The 21,966-nt window shown below is 48.3% G+C and overlaps 1 protein-coding gene across 1 annotated transcript; it reads left to right on the forward strand.

The window, feature by feature from the left end:
* The first annotated feature begins 3,999 nt into the window (after positions 1-3,999).
* Positions 4,000-19,167, forward strand: USHBP1 (Usher syndrome 1C binding protein 1). Its single transcript, XM_006898319.1, has 12 exons — positions 4,000-4,053; positions 4,148-4,299; positions 4,792-5,230; positions 7,083-7,208; positions 7,599-7,735; positions 8,825-8,965; positions 9,302-9,475; positions 15,505-15,754; positions 17,501-17,716; positions 18,359-18,465; positions 18,638-18,760; positions 18,987-19,167. The coding sequence occupies exons 1-12, from the start codon at positions 4,000-4,002 to the stop codon at positions 19,165-19,167; spliced, it is 2,100 nt and encodes a 699-aa protein (XP_006898381.1).
* Positions 19,168-21,966: the final 2,799 nt, after the last annotated feature.

Genomic DNA, 21,966 nt, shown 5'->3' on the forward strand with positions numbered 1-21,966 from the left:
ACAGGCTCTTGCTCATATGTTATTTCATGAAATTCTTCTGTGTCAGCCAGTGCCTTCTGATACAGTGACTCTGTGTACTCCTTCCATCGACTTTAAGGAGGAGCTTTTCTGCAGTAGTATTTTGAGTGTTTCCAGCCCAGGGACCTCCTCTTCCCTCACTGTATCAGACAATGTTCTGTTGCTATTCATGGGTTTTTGCTAAGGTCCCATTATTTCAGAAGTGGATGGTCAGTGGTGCTTCATCCTCTGTCTTATTTGTAAAAGGAACACTCAAGCTGCCCCAAGCCAGTTGCAACTGAGTCAGCTCCTACACATGGTGAGCTCATGCTTTTCAGAGTAGATGTGTGTCCACAGAGTTTTCAATAGCTCATTTTCCAGAAGCAGTTTGCCAGGCCTTTCTTCTGAGGCCCTCTTGACTGGACTCAAACCTTCAATCTTTTGATGAGTAGGTGAACATATTATTATACCACCAGGGACCTCTAAGCTCATCTAACAAAACCCCAAATTTGCCACAATGTTAATTTTTACTTACAGCAATCCTAAAGGTAGGAATAAAACAGCTCCATAGGGTTTCCAGGGCATTCAGTCTTTATGGATGCAGGGTTAGGGTTAGGTACCTTTCTCCTCCTGAATGCCTGGGGTATTCGAACCAACAACCTTTCTGCTAGCAAGTGAAAACATCAACCATTCTGCTTTCTACCTCCTTACACCTCTTCACATCTGCCAGATTCTAATTCAGTGACATAGCCTGGGGTGCCGTCTAAATTGAGGGTGTTCCAACCAGAAGGAACAGCCTAAGCAAAAGCCGGGAGACCTGGAAAGGTCCTGGAGTGGTTGTGGAACCTCTAACTGGTTAATAAGGCTGGACAAGAGGTGGACAGGGAGGCACTGGATCTCCTCAGCACCTCTACTTAGAGAACTGCTTCTGTTCTACTCACAAGCCTTGATTTTTGATTGGAAGTCAAGAGGCAGGAAGATCCAGTCTCCCAAGGTCTGATCACCAACAGTGATAAATTCAACCAAATGCAGAAGGGAAGATATTTTAGAGATTAGAGCAATGCCAAGGCCCTGGGCCATGAGAGAGCTGAGAACTTTCATCTGTTTATACTCTTGTTAAGTCCCCTCGAGTTGACTACCTATGAGCAACAGATCAGAATTTTGCCCTCCACCAGACTCCATACACCATAGCTCATTGTCGCAGGCACTGTTTGGACCCATCTCCTCGAGGGTCTTCCTTTCTTTCATTGACTCTCTACTTTCGTTAGCATTGTGGCTTTTCCCAAGGTCTGGTCTCTCCTGAAAACATGGCCAAACTATGTGAGCTGAAGTTTCACCTGTCTTGCTCTGAGGAGCACCTGGGTACATTGCCTTAAAGATAAATTTGTTTGTTCTTTTGGCAGTATATGGAATAAACAGCATTCTTCTCCAACACAACTCAAAGGCATTGACTCTTCTGTCATACTTAGTCATTGTCCTACTTTCGGAGGCAAACAACTGAGAAGACCATGGCTTGGATAAGACACACCGTAATCTTTAAACTGGTATCATTACTCTTCAGTTTTCTGGAGCGATTCCTGACAGTAGATTTTCCCAATACACTACATCTCTTAATATCTTGACTGCTGATACCAACGGTGTTTGTTGTAGATCCAAGTAACATGAAGTTGTTCACAACTTCAATATTCATCTCTCATGATCTTGGCTATTGACCTCATAGTGAGGATTTTTGTGTTCTTGATATTGAGAACTAATCCACATTGAAGACTGTCGTCCTTGATCTTCTGCAGCAAATGCTTCAAGTCCTCCTCACTGTCGGTGAGCAAGGCTGTATCATCTACATAACACAGGTTGTTGATGAATCTTTCTCTAATCCTGCTGCTATATTCTTCTTCACAGAGTCTAGCAGCTTCTCTAATGATTTGTTCAGCACACAGAATAGAAATGAAGAAAGGACACAATCCAGACATGCACTTTTCTTGATTTTAAACAATGCACTGTTCCCTTGCTCTGTTCTTACAACAATTTCTTCATCTAGGTATAGGTGTGGAGTTGTTGGGTTTTTTTTCCTTGTTGTGTACCATCATGTCAGATCCAACCGATACAGGAAGAGATTGACCCTCCTTCTCCAGGGGAGCATCTGGTGGATTCGAACTGCGCGCCTTTGGGACTGCAGCATAGCTTCTTGCCACTAGGCCACCAGAGCTTTCTTAGATATAGGTTTTGCATGAGCATAATTAAGTGTTCTGGGATTCCTATCCTTCTCCATATTAGCCATAATTTGTTACGATCCACACAGGTAAATGCCTTTACACAGTCAATAAAGCACAGATATCCTTCTGGTATTCTCTGCTTTCAGCCAAGATCTATCTGACATGCAATGATATCATTACTCTTCTAAGTTCCAAAGCCTCTTCAAAATTCAGTTTGAATTTCTGGCAATTCCCTGTAGATATATCTTTCTGGCTGTTTTTTTTATAATGTTCAGTAAGATTTTGCTTGCATGTGTTATTAAAGCTATTGTTCAATAATTTCCACATTCCATTGAATTACCTTCTGGGGGACTAGGAAGAAATATGAATCTTTTCCAGAAAATTGGCCAGTGGCTGTCTTACAGATTTCTTGGCTCAGCCAGGTGAGCATGCCAGGGTTGCATCTGTGTGTTGGAATATGTCACGTGGTATCTCATCATTTCCTGGGTTCTTATTTGCCAATGCCTTTAGTGCTGTTTGAACTTCTTCCTTTATCACCATTGGTTCTTGAGCACATGCTACTTTCCGAAATGCTTCTTTATCAGCCAAACCTTTTTGGTACAGTGACTCTGTGTATTCCTTTCATCATCTTATGATGCTTCCTGCATCATTTAAGGTTTTGCCTATAGCATCCATAGCATCAAGTATTGTAACTTGAGGCTTGGATTTGTTCTTCAGTTCTTCCACAGGTAGTGGCAGCAGCGGGGGGTCCCTTAGAGCAGGAATGGAAAGGCCCAGAAACTAGGCTGGATGAGGCAGTGGCAGCCAGGGCTCCAGGGCTCCCTCCTTATAGCCATAGAAGATGCTATGTGGCTAATAGACAGAATATACCTGGATCTAGACAGAAGATGTACTATTTTAGGCCTTGAAGAGCTTAGATGTTCTTGCAAGGGCACTGGGGAGTCATAGAAGGTATGTGAGCAGGAGAGGGACAGTGAGATCTTTGCCCATAGAGGGACAGTGAAGTGGAGAAGGGAATAGAGGCATCGGACACTCGGGAACGTGCAGAGGAGAGGCGCTCACATGGGAACCAGACTAAAAGAGTCCACCCAGGACAACGTTCTGAGGCCCAGGAAACCAAATCCAAGTTTCAGAGGTGGAGGAGCCCTGGGGGTAGATGCTGATACAGGAGGGGCTGCTGGACCTGTGCCCCATGTTAGGGCTGGAGAAAAACCTCTGTCCTCAAGGAGGAAATGGTACAATAACAGGTCACATGACCGGGGGAGTGGGCTTCCTGTTTCCCAGCTTCTCCCAGCCCAGCTTGGTCAGCCCAGATCTAAGCAAGCAGTGACCCTGAGAATGTTCAGGAACTTGAGCTTTTCTGATCAAGGTGCCACCAGAGGACCAGAAAGGTAGAGGGTAGTAATAGGGCCATGTGCGTGGTTGACATGTCTGGTTCAGGAGATCTTTGAGGAGGAGGAGTAGGGGTTTTGGGTCTCAGCTCCAGAAACAGGGATAGGGTGGGGTGGGGAGGAAGGAGGAGAACACAGATGTGGCGAAAAATGAAGGAGGCAGAGGAGAAGGGAGAGTTCATTGTGAAGTAGTGAGACGCTCATCAAGAGAGGTATTTAAAGATACAGAACCAACACTGATAAGCCAAGAGCTCTTCCAGAGGAGAAATTGCAGCCACATTTCACAGGAGGGAAAATTGTGGCCTCTCTGCTCAGGATAGCAAAGCAGAGCTGAGGCCAGGCTGTGTGTTTAGGTTGTGGAGAAGAAGGCTCCAAAGAGCACTGATTTCCAGACAACAATGAATGCCCGGATGATGCGGCCCCGGAGTCGGCGAGGGAGACACCCTCCACCTGTGAGTATCCCCCCTCTCCCTGCGCCCACCCCTCAGGACCTCAGGACCCAGCCCTGCCTGGCTCAGAGCAGGGACCTGAGTGGGTAATTTTCAGGTAGAGTTGGACCCAGTGGTTGAGAGTTCAGAAGAGGTAGAAGTGGCAGCTGGGAACCCAGAGGCAGGCCCTGCACCACCTCAGGAGAGCTATGACAAGTCGGGCCTGCCCTGGCCATCGATGGAGGCTGCTGGTCAGGACACGGGGAACAGGTAGGGACCACTTGGGCCCTGCTTTCCACATCAGCCACGGATTCTTTTTCTCACCCGTCATCTGGCCTGTGTCCCTTCCCTCCTCACATACCCATCATGACTCCCTATTGCTCTCCTCAGCCCGACTTTTTAAAGGCCAGCATGATGCTGACAGCTCCTTTCTTTTCCAGAATCTTCTGTTTCTCAGCTCCAGGTCGTTGACTGGGCCATGCCTTCTGCTAAAATGCCTGTTTTTCCCTTGCAAAGGCTGACATTGTCTTCTTCAAAGAGTCACCACTCAGTTGCCCCAGCCCCAGGCCAGCCCTGTCCTCATCCACCCAGTCCCTCCTCAGTCCACCCCACAGCTTCCACTGGGCCACCAGCTCCAGAGCAAACAGCTCTTGGCGGCTCCCTGTCCTGCTCATACCACCCAGAGACCCTGAAGTTTAAGTCCCCGGGATCCCCTTTCAGGTGTCCATTGGCTCAACTTCCTGTCTTGATGTCTGGCTGCAGGGCAGACAAGGAACTTGATGAAGACAACAGTATGAGACAGTCTCCACCCCTTAAGGGTTCCCAAAGGCCTTCAGAGGAAGTCCATCAGGCTCCCGAAGAAGCCCCAGAGAATGGAGAGACCGTCCCCCCAAGACCTGAGCCCCCTGATGTGTTCCAGATGCTCCAGCACACTCTGAGCTCCCTGGAAGCAGCGGTTGCTGCCTGGCGCCAGCCACCCCCCAGCTGCTCTGAGCCAGGAGAGGCAGAGAGCAGAGGCGAGGGGGCAGCAGGGGCCCTTGATGGGCAAGAGGGGACAGGGTCCTGCCAGCGGGAGGCAGCCCGCCTGACCGAGAGGAACGCCTGGCTGCAGCTGGCCCTGGGCAGCCGTGAGGATGAGCTGGCCCGCATGCAGGCCTCTCTCCAGGCTGTCCGGGCAGAGAAAGAGATGCTACAGAGAGAGGTGAGTGGTTAGTCCCGTCTGAGGCAGGCAGGCAGGCAGGCAGGCAGGCAGGCAGGCAGGCCGGCAGGCCCTGCGCAGGCAACGTTTGTTCATTCCATACACCTTTCTGGAACATTGAGTGGGCGCCGGGGATTACTGAGTCCAATAACAACAACAACAAAAATTTCCTTGCAAGGAAGACATCACAGAAGAGATGACACTTGAATAAGGACCAAGAGGAGAGGAGGGAGGACCCTTGCAAGGAGCTAGGGGAAGAGTGTTCCAGGCAGAGGGAACAGCATGTGCAAAGTCCCTGAGGCAGATGTGTGCTAGGCTTGCTCGAGAAACAGCAAGGAGGCTTTGCAGCCAGAAAGCGTAAGCAAGGAGAGGGGCGAATGGTGGGGTGGGGGCCAGGCAGAAGTTGCCGAGGGGCTGGGAAGGGGCCTTATGAGACGTTTGCATTTGTTCTGAGTGAGGTGAGAGCCGTGGAGGGTTCTGAGAAGAGGAGGCATATTATGACTCAGGTGTCAGTACCTGCTGGCTGCTAAGGGGGAACAGAGTGTGGAGGGGGGCAAAGGCAGGAGTCAGGAAGCCACAGAAAAGGTGCGTGCTCTGATCCAAGTGAACAGTGAGGGAGGTTGTAAAGGTGGTGAATGGTAGGAATATTCAAGATGATGTTGACAGCCAATAGGAGTGGGTGTGAACACTAGAAATGAGGTGAGGGTAACTCCAGAGAGGAGGTGAGGGTAACTCCAGAGTTTGGGATGATAGGGGTTGAATGACAGAGATGAACAGGCTGGAGGAGAGTCGGGCTGAGGCAGGCTTCTTGGTGAAAAGAGATAGAAACTCCACAACTTTGATGGGGGATGGACAGGAATTTACCTTCTGGAAAAGTCTGAGGAGATTTGTGTGGACCCTGAATAGTTAAAGAATAGTTCTGAATAGTTGCAAGCAGATGTCTGAATCCAGCACTGTTGGAGTTCAGGGCAAGAGGCCGCAGCTCCCCGCAGCCAGCTCCAAGCCACAGCAACTGCGCTGTGGTCTCTGCGACATGGCAAAAGTCAGGAGCCCCACGGAGACTGACCGAGCGGTGCATTGAGTCCCTGATTGCTGTGTTCCAGAAGTACGCTGGAGAGGATGGTCACAACATTACTCTCTCCAAAAGGGAATTCCTGAACTTCATGAATACAGAACTGGCTGCCTTCACAAAGAATCAGGGGGACCTCCGTGTCCTTGACCACATGATGAAGAAACCGAACCTCAACTCTGACGGGCAGCAAGATTTCCAAGAATTTCTTCATCTTATTGGTGGCCTTGCTCAGACCTGCCACGACTCTTTCATCAAGAGTGTTCAACAACAAACCTGAAGCACCGTTGAACCTGGCCAACAAGCTCAGCCCTTTCCCTCCAAGCCCCCCCCATCATTGTAGACTCCACACAGCCCACACACACCCTGATCTAGCCCACCGACCACCCCATGCAGGCCACCTCTTTTTCTAAAAAAAAGTTCAGGGCAAGAGGGAGATATTTGGGGATTTTTGCATGTGGTTAGAATGGAAGGATTCCATGTGACTGGATTACACTCCGGGAAGGGAGTCCCCCTACTGTCTTCCGGCAGGACTACCAGACCACAGGGCTTCAGGAACCCAGAGCAAGGATGTGGACCCATTTTCTGGCTGGGAAAAATAAGTCCTGAGTAGCTCAGAGCTTTTCCAAGGTCTCGTTGTGAGGGGTGGTGGGTGATTTTTCTGGAGCTTGTGATTTCTCGCTGAGGTTCTTTTCACTGCCTCCCAGGAACAGGCTCTGAGAAGGTATGGTGGGTGGGTCGAGCCCCGCCCCCCCCACAGCCTGATGTTCCCTCTCCCTGTTCCAGGTCCAGGAGCTGCAGGATTCACTGCTGAGACTCCAGCCCTGCCCACCTCCCTCCCACAGCCAAACAGGCAGCTCAGGCAGTGGTTCCAGCAGTCCTGGAGCAGAAGGGGAGACATGGGGGACTCAGGTTGGTGTGGAAATCAAGGGCCTATTTGCAAAAGGACACTATTTATCCAGGGAGAGAGATCTGAAGGTCGGAAGGGATAGGGCAAAGAGATGAATGGAAATGAGAATGACAGGGAGGAAGTGGGAAGAGTGCTGTCATGCTATAGGGACTGTATTTAATGTCATAAAACCTCACTCAAAAAAACAAACAAAAAAACAACAAAAACCTTCTCACTCAAAGTCTAATAAAAAGCTTATGAAAACCCAAACAAACTAAGAAAAGGCCATTTAAGGACATGAGATTCAAATCTTGATCTTGGTATCCAATAGATTCTGGGATTGCAAAGACCTAAAGTCATGACCTTGGCCTTCAGTGACCCTTGGGGTTCATGGAATCTCCTCTTCCTGGCAGAATCCCTTTCCCCTGGCTCATCCCCTACTCCGGCACCTCAGGAGTGATTCCAGCACCCAGATCCTTGGACCTCTCCCTATTCAGCCCCTGGTTCCTGAGATGCACCTCATGGAAGCCCAGACTGTGCAGCTCCAGAGGTAAGAGTCACAAATGCTGAGCTAGTTAAGGGCCCTAGTGCCTCCCCAAGCTGGGTATGAATCCCGGGGTCTGCAGTTGGAGGAAGGGAAAGGTTATTGTTGTTGATAAGTGGCATTGAGTCAGACCTAACTCATAGCTGACCCTCCAGCAAGTTTTCAGAGGCTGTAAATTGCATGGGAGGAGATTGCCCATCTTTCTCCCTCAGTGCAGCTGGTGGATTCAAACCATCTTCCTTTAAGTTAGTGGTGCAACTTTTCTTAAAAATTTTTTAAATTTTATCTTATTCATTTTAATGAACATTTACAGAGATTTTGGATTTACATTCATTTATTGTTGCACTTTTCTCCCTGCCCACCCCTCCCCTCCAGTTTTCTCTTCTCTTTGAAAGTAAAAGAAAAATTCCTTCATTAGTGTATAATCCCCCCACCACCCCTTTCCCCTGCCCCAAGTACACTCCACTATACAACCTTCATTCTGGACTCTTGTGATAACCCTAATACTCTATCATATATTGCTTTTAAACTGTTCTCTCTCTCATCTGTTTCAATGCACTATACATAATTTATCCAGTTTTTCTCAGTCTTACCCCAACCCCGAGGTCAGTCCCATTCTACAACAGTGGCACCATGCAGTATTTGTCTTTTTGTGACTGAGATATTTCACTCAGCATAATGTCCTCCAGGGTCACCCATTTTGAATAATATTGCATGAGTTCCTTGTTTTTCAATGCAGCGTAGTAGTCCATTGTGTGAATATACCACAGCTTCTCTATCCATTCATTTGGTGATGGGCACTTAGGTTGTTTCTAACTCCTTGCTATTGTGAACAAAGCCGTGGTAAGCATGGATGTGCATATATCTGCTTGGATGTCAGTTATGGTCTCTTTGAGGTATATTCTTAGTAGTGGAATTGCTGGGTCAAATGGTATCTCTATTTGCAACTTTTTGAGAAAGCGCCACACCACTTTCCACAGTGAGTGGTGCAACTAGGTCATCAGAGCTTCCCAAGGGGTAAGGAGGAGCTAGCAATGGGGTCCTGACTGACCTCAGAGTTCTCTAACTTTTCTACTGCCCCACCTCTGGAGGCAGAAACATCGAGAAACTCAAATGTTTCAACCGTCTGCTGTCGGCCGTGCTCCAGGGATACAAGGGCCAGTGTGAAGGTCTCACTATGCAGCTGAGCCGGCGAGAGGCCGAGGCCACAGCCCTGCATCTGGCCTTGCAGTACAGGTCAGTGTGCCCACCGCTGATGCCACTAGCAGGGGAGGAGCTGGGCACCGGGCCACGGCCTCACCCAGAGATAGATACCAGGGGGGACTTGATTTAAGGCAGTCCTAGTTCATGGGTGCTGAAGAAGTCTGAGCTCTCCCTGGGATGAAAGCAGGGGGAAACGTGAAGGGTCCCCAGGAGCAAGCAGGAATTCAAACTCACATAGCAAGATGGGAGCAGGTTTCCCGGTGGCAAAATATTAGAGCTGGGGTTTTGAGGGGTGAGTAGGAGTTGGCCCTTTGGAAAGAGACTGGGAGATCTGAGCACCCTGGAGCATTTAGGTCCAATGTCCTGCAGTGAGCATTGTGAGGAGGCGTATGGGGCCCTGCTTGCTCTGCGGAAGGCCGCGCTGGGAACAGAGGACGGAACCTCCATGGGTGACCTGTGGGCAGCTGAGAAGGAAGCATGGAGAGTGTTGGCACAAGAGGAAGCTGCCATACAGGGAGGAAAACCACGAGAGAACCTGCCAAGGTACCCCAGGGCACCAGGAACTGGGCTGACGACGATTGGAGTGGGAGGGTATTATCATACCAAATGGAGATTTGGCAGAGTAACATCCAGCAATCACTGAGGCTGGCCTGTTGCTCAACAAGGTTGGCATGGAGCTTTGGCAGAAAGGTGCTTAATGAGGCTGGCTTGATGATAGGTATTGGTGTTGGCATCCTGGGTGATAGTGCTCATTGGTGGGGAAGGTGAAGTGGGATCAGAACCTGTCTAACTTCAGGGCAGGTAAAGCCATCCAGGTCAGCATCAGCGAGTCTGATGTCTATCAGGTCGAGGTGAGACAGACCTTTACACCAATTCTGACAGCAGGCAGCCCTCCCACAGCACTCTCTCTCTACTTTGCTTCTGGGTTTAAGAATCAATTGCAAGGGGAGCTCTGGTGGCCGAGTGGCAAGAAGCTGTACTGCAATACCAAAGGTACATGGTTGTAATCCAGTAGAAACTCTACTGGAGAAGGAAGGGCAATTTCCTCCTGTACAAGTCAAATAGATTTGATGTTACACACACATAAGAATAAGAATAAGAATAAGAATAATCCACAATTAAGGTTGCACAGTGGAATGTACTTGGGGTGGTGGGAGGGGTGCGGGGGGGATTGTGTACCAGGGAGTGAGTCTTTCTTTTACATTTTTTTTCTTTTACTTTTGAAAGAGAGGAGCGAACTGGGGGGCGGAGGGAGAGGGCTGGGCGGGAAGAGAAGTGCAGCAATGAATGAATGGAAATACAAATTCTCTGTAAATGTTCATTAAAATTATTAAATAAGATAAAATAAAAGAATAAGAATAATTCATTGCAATTGGCATGCCGAACTCCCAAACCGCACATAGAGTGAACGTAGCTCCACTCATTCCCGTCGAATTGGAATGGACTCAGAGCTGATGGTCTGGTAAGTTTTCAGAGATTGTAAATCACACGGGAAGAGATTGTCTACGTTTCTCCAGAGGAGCAGCTTGCAGATTCAAACCTCTTGCCTTTGGGTTGGCAGCCCACCTTCTTACTCACTAGGCAACCAGAGCTCCCTACACTGAGAGTTAAGTGGTTTATTAAGGAAAGTAACAGGGTACTGACTTGGATTCAGCAGGCTAACAATTCAAGATCAGGATTTTCATAGGAAAAGTGTCCCTTCTGCAGCCCTGGACAGCTCTCTCAGCTTCCTTTGGGCGTGCAGGCCTTACTTGTTACTGAGCTTCTTCTGGGTCTCTTGCTCTCTTTAGTGTTACTATCTTTGGCCTGTGGGTTAAAGCTTCTTTGGAAGATTTCCTTGTTCTGGCTCACTCTCTCTGTATTTCTCTCTCTTTTCTTTTCCTTTCCTCTACTTTTTCTTGTCTCCCCTCCCCACTACCCTTTTCGTTTTGCTGTCTTGTTTGAAAGGACTCTGCAGTTTTCTCCTTATGCACACAAACTCCTTGTTAATTTCAAAGTGTGATCCTCCCACCAGGGCCAGACACTGACCAATCCCCTTGCAGTAAGCCACAGATACTTCATTTGCATAAAAGGCTACATACACTTTGTTTACACAGTCTATTGGCCAATCCCTCCAAGGTGCAAATCACTCACAGAGCAAACAGTACCCAGGACCAGACAAAAATAATAGCAAACAAAATTGTTTATACCTTGCCCAGGAAATGTCAACTGGCCTGGATAAAATAACAAATCTTCTAGGAGAGAAAACTAGGGCAAAGGTGATGCCTTTGGGCTTGGGGAGAAAAGACAATCTCTCAAGCTGTGTTTCCAAAGAGCCAAGGAGCAAGGTACAGTTGCAGCTGGGGCGGTGTGATGGTGTCCACTCTAAGGCACGCATGATGGTGTCTATCAGGTGGTTGTGATGGTGCCTATTACATTGTTTTGAGTTTTAAATATTTTTATTTTTTATTGTGACTGAGAGGACAGTGTTTGGTGGCGCTCCCCAGTTGAAACAAGCTTGGAAGCAGGAATGGCATCCACTTCTGTAAATAGCTTGCTTCCAGAAGCCCTATGAACCTGGAGAAAGGATGAAAGTCACGCACGCAAGTGTCGAGGACTTTCGTTCATAGGGTCGCTATGAGTTGCCTATGACTCGACGCCACTTAACAACACAGAGAGAGACCGTTTGGCCTAGTGGACCAAAAGCAATGCTAGCAAGCCAAAGGTGGGTGACTCTAATCCGTGGCCCTCAGGCCTGTTTTTGTTCAAACATTCTTTAGGTCGTATAGCCCTGGCATATCCACTTGCTGTACAGAAGTAACTTGTGGTTGCTGTGAAGCTGAACACCGTGACACTGATGTGTCAAATGCAATAACGGTTGCCCATGGTGGACAGTGTTTGGTGGAGCACCCCGGTTGAAACAAGCTTGGAAGCAGGAGTGGCATCCACTTCTGTAAATAGCTTGCCTCCGGAAACCCTATGAACCTGGAGAAAGGATGAAAGTCACCCACACAAGTGTCAAGGACTTTCATTCATAGGGTTGCTATGAGTCTCCTCTGACTCAACGGCAGTTAACAACAACAATAACATTGTGACTGAGTGAAAGTTTATAAAGCAGGCTGGTTTTTCATTCACCCATTCATGCACATTTTGTTTTATCACATTAATTACAATGCCCACAATGTAATTTCACTTTCCCCACTTTCCCCCTGTACTTCTGATTTCCATTTATCCTTCTTGTCTATCCATTACTGCCTTCAGGTTTGAAGCTTGGAGAAAGGCTGCTCTTCGACTTTATGTGGTTGGTTATTTTAAGGGGTGAGTGCCTCCCTAATGTTATTATGTATTTTTTAGGCTTGCTTATATTTAACTGAAAGTTGAGCTACAGATCTTTTCTAGTGTTTTTTATTTTGTTCCAGATTTTCTCCCCCTCTATACAGGATCTCTTGGTGATGGTAGCTGGGCATCTTCTAGTTCTTCTGATCTCAGGGTCATGAAACTTGGAGTTTGTGTAATCTATTGTTAACAGCTTTAATTTGCTTGGCTTAATAATCAACACTTTTGCTACTAGCAGCCAGGAAATTAAAAGATGAATTGCATTAGAAAAGTCTGCTGTTAGGAACCTCTCCAAAGTACTAAAGAGCAAGGATGTTAATGTGGAGACTAAGGTGCACCTGATCTAAGCCAAAGTCTTTGCAATTACTTGCTACGCGTTAGAAAGCTGGTCAATGACTAGAAATGATAGAAGAACAGATGTCTTTGAGCTGTGGTGCTGGAGAAGAATATTGAATATACTATGGATTGCTAGGAGAACAAACAGGTTCGTCCCAGAGAGGGTGAGACCAGGCTGCTCCTTGGAGGCAAGGATTCTGAAGCTTCATCTGACATACTTTGGCCATGTTTCAAGGAGAGACCAGTCCTTGCAGAGGGATGTCATGCTTAGGAGGGTAGAGGGACAGCACAAGAAAGGAAGATTCTTGATGAGATAGATTGATCAGTGATTGGAGTAATGGGGGTAAATTGTCAGAGACAATAGAGTTTAGGGCTGTTGTACATAGGATCACTTGGCACATAACAACAACAACGACAGTAACATTAGTCCTTTAAAGACTGTAGCCTCACTATAGATTGCATCTCAATAAATATTCTCACTGTGGGGCCAGTTGGCAATGTCAAGATAAATGGAAAAGAGATTATTAACAATTTCACCTTGCTCAGATCTACAATCAACACTCTTGGCACCAGCAGTCAGGAAATCAAAAGACAAGTTGCATTGGGAATGTTTGCTGTCGGGGACCTCTCCAGAGTGCTGAAGAGCAGAGATCTAGAGGAAGTCTAGAGACTAAGGTGCACCTGATCCAGACCATGGTCTTTGCAATTACTTGCTACGCATCAGAGAGCTGGACAGTGACTAAAGGATGGCAGAAGAATTGATGCCTGTGAGTTGTGGTTCTGTAGAAGAGAATTGAACATATCATGGAGTGCCAAGAGAACAAACAGGTCTGTCCTGGAGAGGGTGAAGCCAGATTGTTCCTTGGAAGAAAGGGTTTTGACACTCCATCTGACAGATTTTGGGCATGTTGCCAGGAAGGACCAGATTTTGGAGAGGCATCTCATGCTTGGAAGGGTGGAGGAACAGAGGAGGAGAGGAAGAGCCTGAATGAGATGGATTGACACAGCCTCTCCAGCAGAGCATTTAGTGGATATGAACCGCGCACCTTTGGGATTGCATCTCTCTAAATTATTGAGGAACAATTATTTCTGTTTGAGGACTAAAGTACACCTAATTCAGGCCATGATCTTTTTAATTACTTGTTATGCATCTGAGAGCTGGACAGTGGTTAAGGGATGATGGAAGAATGGATCTCATGAACTGTCAAAAGAACAGATAGTTATGTCTTGGAGAAGGTGCAGCCAGAATGCTCCTTGGAGGCAAAGGTGATGAAGCTTCATCTCACAGACTTTGGGCATAGATGCTATTCCTTGGAGAAGGACATTATGCTTGGAAAGGTCCAGGGTCAAGAAAACGGAGGAAGACCCTTAACCAGATAGACTGCCACAGTGACTGGAGCATTGGACTTGAGGCTGTCAGAGATTGTGAGGATGGTATGGCATAGGACAGGGTTCAGATCTGTTGTTTGTAGGGTCACTGTATGTGACCCCTTGGCTCAATGGTTACATACAAGCAAAATCCTGTTGAAAGTGATTTAAAAACAGCTAGGGAGTGGTACATCTACAGAGAACTGCCAGAAATTCAAGCTAGATTAAGAAGAAGTTGTGGCACCAGCAGTATCAATACTGATGTCAGATAGACCTCAGGTTAAAGTAGAGAGAACCAGAAGGATGTCTGTCTTTGGTTTTTTTGGCTATACAAAAGCATTTGACTGTGTGGATCACAACCAATTTAGGAGGCTAGATGTTGAAATTCAGAGCGTCAGTTCGAGAGAAAGAAAGGCTTGCTTTCTCCATTGGCTATGGAGGAGGGTCTTTGTCCTGGGCCTTGTCGTCCTGGGAGAGCTTGATGTGACTTGGCATCACTCTTCCTGAGCCTCTGCTTGCTAGTCTGCATTTAATCGCTTTTATTTCTTCCCCTCCACTCTCCTTGCCCATTAACAGAACAAGGACAAAATGAACAACCAACCCACTGCCCAGGGGTCCAACCCATCGTGGCCCTATTGGGCGGATTAGAACTGACCCATAGGCTTTCTAAGCTGTAAATCTATAGAAACAGATGAGCTCTCCTTTCCTCCAGTGAAACGGCTGATGGGTTCAAACTGCTGAGCTTTCGCGTGGCAGGTACACTCTTTAGGCTTTTACAAGTCAAGTCATCACATTCCCAAATGGTGTTAGAACTACAGGCCTAAACTCAGCGCCACTAAGTCATTCTCAACTCACAGTAACCCTGTAGGATCATGTAGGACTTCCAAGGCTGTACACCATTAAGGAAGCAGGCTGCCACATCTTTCTCTCATGCAGCAGTTAATGGATCCAAACTGCTGAACTTTTGGTTAGCAGCCCAATAATTAATCTATTACACCACCTGGGCTTCTTCACCACAGTTAGAGGATACGATTTACAATACATGCTTTGGGGGGAGCTCTGGCGGCCTAGTGGCAAGAAGCTGCACTGCAATCCTAGAGGTACGCCATTCGAATCCACCAGGTGCTCTGCTGGAGAAGGAGGGACAACCTCCTGTACCAGTCAGATCCAATTTGACAGTAGATCCAATTTGAAAGTACACATACACACAAAATAATAAAGATAAAATTTCAAACAACAACAACAATACATACCTAGGAGGGACAAACTGAACCAAGCTCATTGGATTAGTGTAATGATTACCCATATTACATTGATTAGTGAGGCTGTTCATTGAGTTTGCATGATGATGTCCACCATGTAGTTTTGATGGATGATAGATTTTATTGGGGTTTACAGTATGATGAGCATCATATTGGTGTCGGAGGGTCCACCACAGATGTCATAGGACACATTGTAAAACGAGGGATGATGGTACCCAACAACGGCTGGTGTAGGCATGATACAACTACACCCAGCAGTGTTGACACGTATCTCTCTTCTCTTTCCTGTAGCCCTGAGGGCAGCAGTGTGGACAAGCCCACACTACAGGAGGTGGCTTCCCAGCTCCAAGGCCTCATCCAGTGTCTGCAGGACCACCGCGCTTTGGTGAAGATTCCCCCGGAGCCCGGTCCCACTCTGGCACCCATACCCAATGTGCCACGGACAGAAGCCATGCTGCAGGCCATGCTGGAGACCCAGCCTGGCCCAGCCCTGCTCCGGCTGGAGAAGACACAGATCCAGGAGGAGCTAGTGGCCACACGGGTACTCATGGGATGTGGTTACCCTGTCAATCATTCCAGCCAGAACAAAGCTTCCTGTAAAGGCAGAGAGGGCCTGGCTAGAAGGGACGAAGGAGCAAGAAAAGGGTTTTATGTCTGGGAGAAGACTTCTTTGGAGGAAAGAAAATTAGAGCTAGGGTTCTGAAGGATGAGTAGGAGTTTGCTCTCTGTGTTTTAATTTCTCTTTAGATTTCTAACATGGCTTTCAAAACCCCTCTTCCTATGGGAACGGCATGGAGGATGAGGCCATGATCTGGGGGAGGTGTCCTTGAGTGAAAAGACTCCAGGTTCTGGAGTTGAAGACACTCAGGTGCTTCCACTGAAATGGTACTCCACTTTGTCTAAGATACATACCTTCTCGGAATTGCCTTCCCCAAAGCAAACCTGCTGTGAACGGATTCTGACTCATACAGACTCTATAGGACAGAGTAAATTGCCTGCCCAGAAAATTTCCAATATCTAGGAAAGCATATTGTCAGCTGTTGGATTCAAACTACTGACCTTTTAGTTAGCATCCTAGTGCTTTAATGATGGCACTACCTAGGCATGTGTGTGTGTGTGTGTATGTACACACATGTACATACACACACACACACACACACACACACACACAGACGTGTATCACACATATATATTCTCAAAATTCATCAGTGCCAAGTCCTGGCTGACCCTGCATCAGGATTTCAAGGGTGTTTGATTGTTGTTGTGAGGAGCGGTCAAGTCAATATTTTACCCCTAGTGTGACAGAGAACAACTGTCCCGCCGTCTGTACCCTTTATGGGGCCGAGTCATTCTCTCATAGAACTGCTGGGTGGATCCAAACCATCAACCTTTCAGTTGTACCTGAGTCTTTCTAGGGGATGGTATTTCCCACCTCGCAAAAGCAAAGTGAAGGCCAGACTGTTTATCTGTCCAGCCAGAGTGTGTGCCTCAATTTCCCTAATGGTTAACTGTTGCTATTATAAAGAACAACCCCCAAAACCAAACCCACTGCTGTCAAATTGATTGCAGCCTCATGACAACCCTCCATCCGGTGTCTGAGGCCATACATCTTAATGGGAACAGCCCACTTCATCTTTCTCCAGAGGGGTGGCTGGTGAATTCGAACTCCTCACCTTTTAGTTAGCAGCCCAGCCATCAGGTTGATCCTATTCACAGGGACTGATGGAAACCCCACCTGATTCTACACATCCTCACAATCTCTGTGGGGCTTAAGTCCACTGTTGTTACTGTTGTATCGTGGAGTTGGAATCAAACAATAACTGACCCTCCAGTGGGTTTTCAGGGGCAGTAAACTTCACAGGAGGAGACTGCCCATCTTTCTCCTGTGCAGCAGCTGGTAGATTAAAACTTTACACCTCAGCACAATTCCTTGCCACTAAGCCAATAGAGTTCCTTGTTGTTGGTAACTGTTGTCAACTCAGCCCCTGGTTCATGACAACCCGATGTACAAGGACTCAGGGGTTTTGTAGGCTGAGTTTTGGAAGTCAGTCGCCAGGCCTTTCTTCCTAGTCTATTACACTCTAGAAGCTGTACGAAAATTTGCTCGGCATCATAGCTACATGCAGATCTCCACTGAGAGACTAGTGGGGATTGCTCATACGATGCACTGACCAGGGGCGGAAACCGTTTGTCCCGTGTAGAAGGGGAGGATTCTACCACTGAACCATACTACCCTTTGAGGTCGGCCCTCAAAGCACACTCTTCCTTTTTCTCCTTGGCCCCTCAGGAGACCCTGGCAGACTTGGCACTAAGGTTACAGCTGGCGCGCAGGGAGAAGCGGGGCCTGGAGCTTCGGGAGGCCGCCCTTCGAGCCCTGGGCCCGGCCCACGCGCTGCTCCTGGAGCAGCTGCAGTGGGAGAGGTCTCAGCTTGATGGGGAGGAGGGCAGCGATGCAGACAGCAGCAGGGGCGGAAGCAGCGGGGATGAGGAGGAATGGCCGCAGGTGAGTGGCCCACCTGGATCTGAGAGGGTCAGCAGTATCCTACTGGCTGTGTGGCCCTGGAGAACCATGGGCTTTTGTTCCATTTCAGGTTAGAGAGGCAAATATAATCATTGAGTGACAAGATTCACACTTGCACTTTCTTTGAGGGTGTTGAATTCAATAACCTGTTCATCTTCCTTCATCCTAGGCCCGCTCATGCTCCCACCTCTACTACCAGCCTGTGCCTCATTCTCTGTCTAAATGTTAGCTCCAGCCTCCTCTCTGAGGCTTCCCTTTTGCCTCTTCCCATCTAATCTTGTCTGTCCTATGCTTAAAGCCTTCTATAGCTTTCTGGAAACTTCAGAGTCTAGGCTCCTTAGTGTGGATCTTTGAATATCTCTCTCCCACCTCCAAGCATATGCTGGGCCCGTGCTTTGTCCTTTTTAATCTACATCAACCTCTTACAGGTCTCAGTTCAGACATCACCTCCTCAAGGAAGCCCTCCTGGGTTGTTCTTAGATGAGATTCTCCATTCTTACTTCCTTTGTCAGGGAGGAAATAAGCAGAGCTGTGGCCCTCACTTGTTGGAGTGTCTTAAGTACCATCTCTGGGCTTAGTACACATCTCAGCCAACACCACGTCCCACCCTTCTGCTCACCTTAGGGCCCTCCTGCTGGCCCTGATGGCACTTGTGGTGTTGATGGAGGTCAAGTGGACAAAGTGAGGGACCCAGAGGAGCTAGCCCGGGAGCTGGAGTTGTCACTAACCCGGTGCGTGCTGGGGTCTGGGCTGGGAAATGGGTGTCCTCAGGGAGGGCAGGATGCGGATCAGTGTACAGGTGTGTTCATCTGGAAACACCTTGGACAGCTGGGTAAGAGGAGGGGAGGGAAAGTGATTGGTCATGACTGTGAGTCCCTCTCCCTCTCCTGACCCCTGAACTAGGTCCCTGGACCTTCGAGGGCAGCTGCAGAGTGTTCGAGAAGAGCTGGAACAGGTGGCTCAGAGGGCTCGAATCAGACGCACTCAGAGTGCCAAGCTGAACAGCGATTTATGCAAAGCTCACAGGTTGGCCCCCTGCCACATGTCCAGGTCCCATGTGTCCCTGTCCGGCCTGCCTGGCCACTTCATCCCTGGCTATCTCTGGACCTCCCCCCTGTGAGGTGGGTAGTGCATTCAGTTCATTCCACACCTTCCTTGAGGCCCATTGGGAGTTCTGGAGCACCAGTTCCAGGGAGCCCCCATTTGGGGCTGTGGCAGGGGTTATTTCTGGGCTCAACCTTCACCTCTCCAGCTCCCTGGTCCTGGCATTCCGAGGATCTCACCGGAAGCAGGAGGAGCAGCAGAGGAAGTTGGAACAGCAGGTGGCTCTAATGGAGGCCCGACAGGCAGAAGAGCTGGCCCTGTTGGAAGCCACTGCGAGGGCCTTGGAGAGGCGGCAGCTGCCACCCCAACCAGGGGAGACCCTTCTGTAGACCTTGTGAGGAGTTGTCTTTGGACAAGCAATGGAAGGGTGGCTGTCAAGGTCATAAACTCCCTGGAGAACCTTTCTGTGATTTGATGAGTTTGGGCCTGTTTGGTGTGGGGTGGGTGGTCTTGTGTAAGAGTAACAAGGCATTTGAGAAAGTCAAAGTCTTAGAGGTCTCTGGGTGATGAAATAGTCTGTGCTTAACTATTAAAAGACTGGTCATTCAAACAAAGCCAGTGGTGCTGCAAAAGAAAGACCTGGCAATCTGTTTCCATAAAGATGAAAACAAACAAAACCCAAACTCACTGTGGTCTAATTAAAGTGAACATTGTTTCTGTTGCTATGTGTCAACAAGTCGACTGACCTTATGAATAACCTAAGAATCATTCCCTATCCTTCGCCATCCTCACATCTCAGGCATGTTCAAGTCCATTGTCAAAGTCACTGCATCAATTCATTTTGTGAGTCTCTTCCCCTGTTGACCCTCCGCCTTTCCCAGCATGATGTAGTTTCCCAAGGACTGGCCCCTTCTAACAACATGCCCAAAGCGTCACCATCCTCACCTCAAATGAGCACCCTGGCTGCACTTTCTTCAAGACGTACTTGTTTGTTCTCTTGGCAGCTCATGGGATATTCAATACTCTTCTCCAACACTGCAAGTCAAAGGCATTGATTCTTCTTCTATCATCCTTATTCATTGTCTAACTTTCAGATGCACAGCAAGTAATTGAAAAGACTGTGGGTTGGCACCTTAGTCATTTTTTAAATTATTATTATTTTGTGTGTACCATCAAATTGGATCTGACTGGTACAGGAGGAGATTGCCCCTCCTTCTCCAGCAGAGCATCTGGTGCAGTTCAACTGTGTACCCCTGGGACTGCAGTACAGCTTCTTGCCACTAGGCCACCAGAGTTCCCTTGCACCTTAGTCTCTATTGACCTCCTTTTATATAAAGTTTACAGCCATTACAACCCTACGAAGCAGTTTTCTTCTCTAACACATGGGGGCACCATAAGTTAAAACGGACTAGACAGTGGATTTTATTTTTTTAAAAACATCTTGGGGTCTTGTCTAATATTAGAACCTGTCATGTCCATTGGAATTGAGGAGGAGGCTGACTAGAATGTGGGGACGGGGTCCCTAGGGAACTAGAAAACATGCCTCTCTCCCACTTGAGCTGGGGGTTAAGGGAAACTGAGACCCTGTCAAGTTCTGGAGTTAAGTAGCCAGAACTCAAATTGCTGCTCCCCTTAAGGAAGGGTCAGTGATGGGCCGGGGAAGGACATACCCTTTCTGTCCACTCTTTCCCTAGGAAGCTGCTATGATGCTTACAAAAAGAAGGTGACTGTTTGTCACAAAAGGGAAACTGAGGCCACAACAATTCAAGGTGTGCACAGAGGAATATTGGTTCAAAAGAGCAATAGTTCCCAGGATGGAGATTGGGAGGGAGAACCAGAGAGACTTTCAGAATTTGACTGGGCTTCAAAGAACTTGCAGCTTCTGGGTGAAGTGGGGATTGGGGGTTTTGTGCTAATGGTGGGCAATGATGCAGATTTTTTTGAGACTTCCTCCTGAGGCTGATGGGAGCTAAGGGAGGTGTCTACATCTGGTTAAGTGGTTTGTGTTTGATTGCTAACCTAAAGGTTGGCAATGAAAGCCTAGCCAGTGGTGCCACAGAAGAAAGGCCTGGTGACCAGCTTGAATAAAGAGTACAGCCAAAAGAGCCCTAGGAAGCACTTCTACTCAGACACAGATGGGGTCACTTTGAATCAGAAATAACTCCCTGACAACCGATCAGCCTGCATTCTTATAGGCCACCTCTCCTAGGCCCTCTGGGATGGGCTAGCTTAGCCTGGAAAGCTGCAGTGGGCCTCGATCCAGCCTGGTGGGATTAATGGCCAGCTGTCCTCTCCTTGGACTGAAACCCAAGACAGGGATTAGAAATCGTTTTGTGTCCATCCTTGGGGGAAGGAGGCGTCTGGGTCACACCTGTGCAGATGTTCAGGGAGCGGCCTCTTTCTAGGGGACACCTCTGGTCAGTGCTCGAGTCTGGAGTGGCAGAAAAAGAATGAAAAAGCAAACAGCCATCTATAATTTGGGCGCTGGTATAACCTTTGGAACTGTCCCTCTCCCCGCAAGTATCTCTGGATCTGGCTGACTACGAAAAAAGTAGGGAAACTGAGACAGACAAAGCTCCGCGTGAAGGGGAAGGGCAGAAGACTGACCCTCACCCCTCCTCAGGAGTCCAAGGGTGACCTCATCCCCAGGTTGCCTGGAGGGGGGAGAGAAAGGGAGCCAAGGTCATCTTCTGAGGGTGATGACAGAGCTTGCACATTGTGGGGAGCCTGGGGGCTAGTTCCCAGGACATTCAAGAACAGGGCTGGCAGTTCCCACAGGCGCCCCCTCGGCAGATGGGCCTAGGATTCTTTGTCCCAGGTTTGCAGGCCCCTGCAAGGTCAAATGTCACCTCGGGGCTGCGGGCAGGGGTCAAGGGGGAGGGGCTGGCCCTGGATCCACCCCCAGGAGGCTTCCAGGGGGTGAAGCGGCTACTAGGAGGGGGTGGGATGACCATGGGGATCTGGAGTCTCTAAAGTTAGTCTCCCCAACCACACGCAGTTAGCATCCCCCACTACCCCATGCCAGTCACCTTGTCCTCCCCTACTCAGACCTTCGTGAACCCCATCCCAAGCCTGCTTTCCTAAATTCCTTTTTCAGATCACTACCCCAGACCTCCCCACCTGTGTTCCTAACAATTTCTGGCAAGTCCAGCAGTAATCTAGGACCCCAGGTTTCTACCCCAAATAAC

This window comes from Elephantulus edwardii, unplaced genomic scaffold, assembly GCF_000299155.1.
Source record: "Elephantulus edwardii isolate Elephantulus edwardi_28Jun2011 unplaced genomic scaffold, EleEdw1.0 scaffold00226, whole genome shotgun sequence".
Classification (NCBI taxonomy): domain Eukaryota; kingdom Metazoa; phylum Chordata; class Mammalia; order Macroscelidea; family Macroscelididae; genus Elephantulus; species Elephantulus edwardii.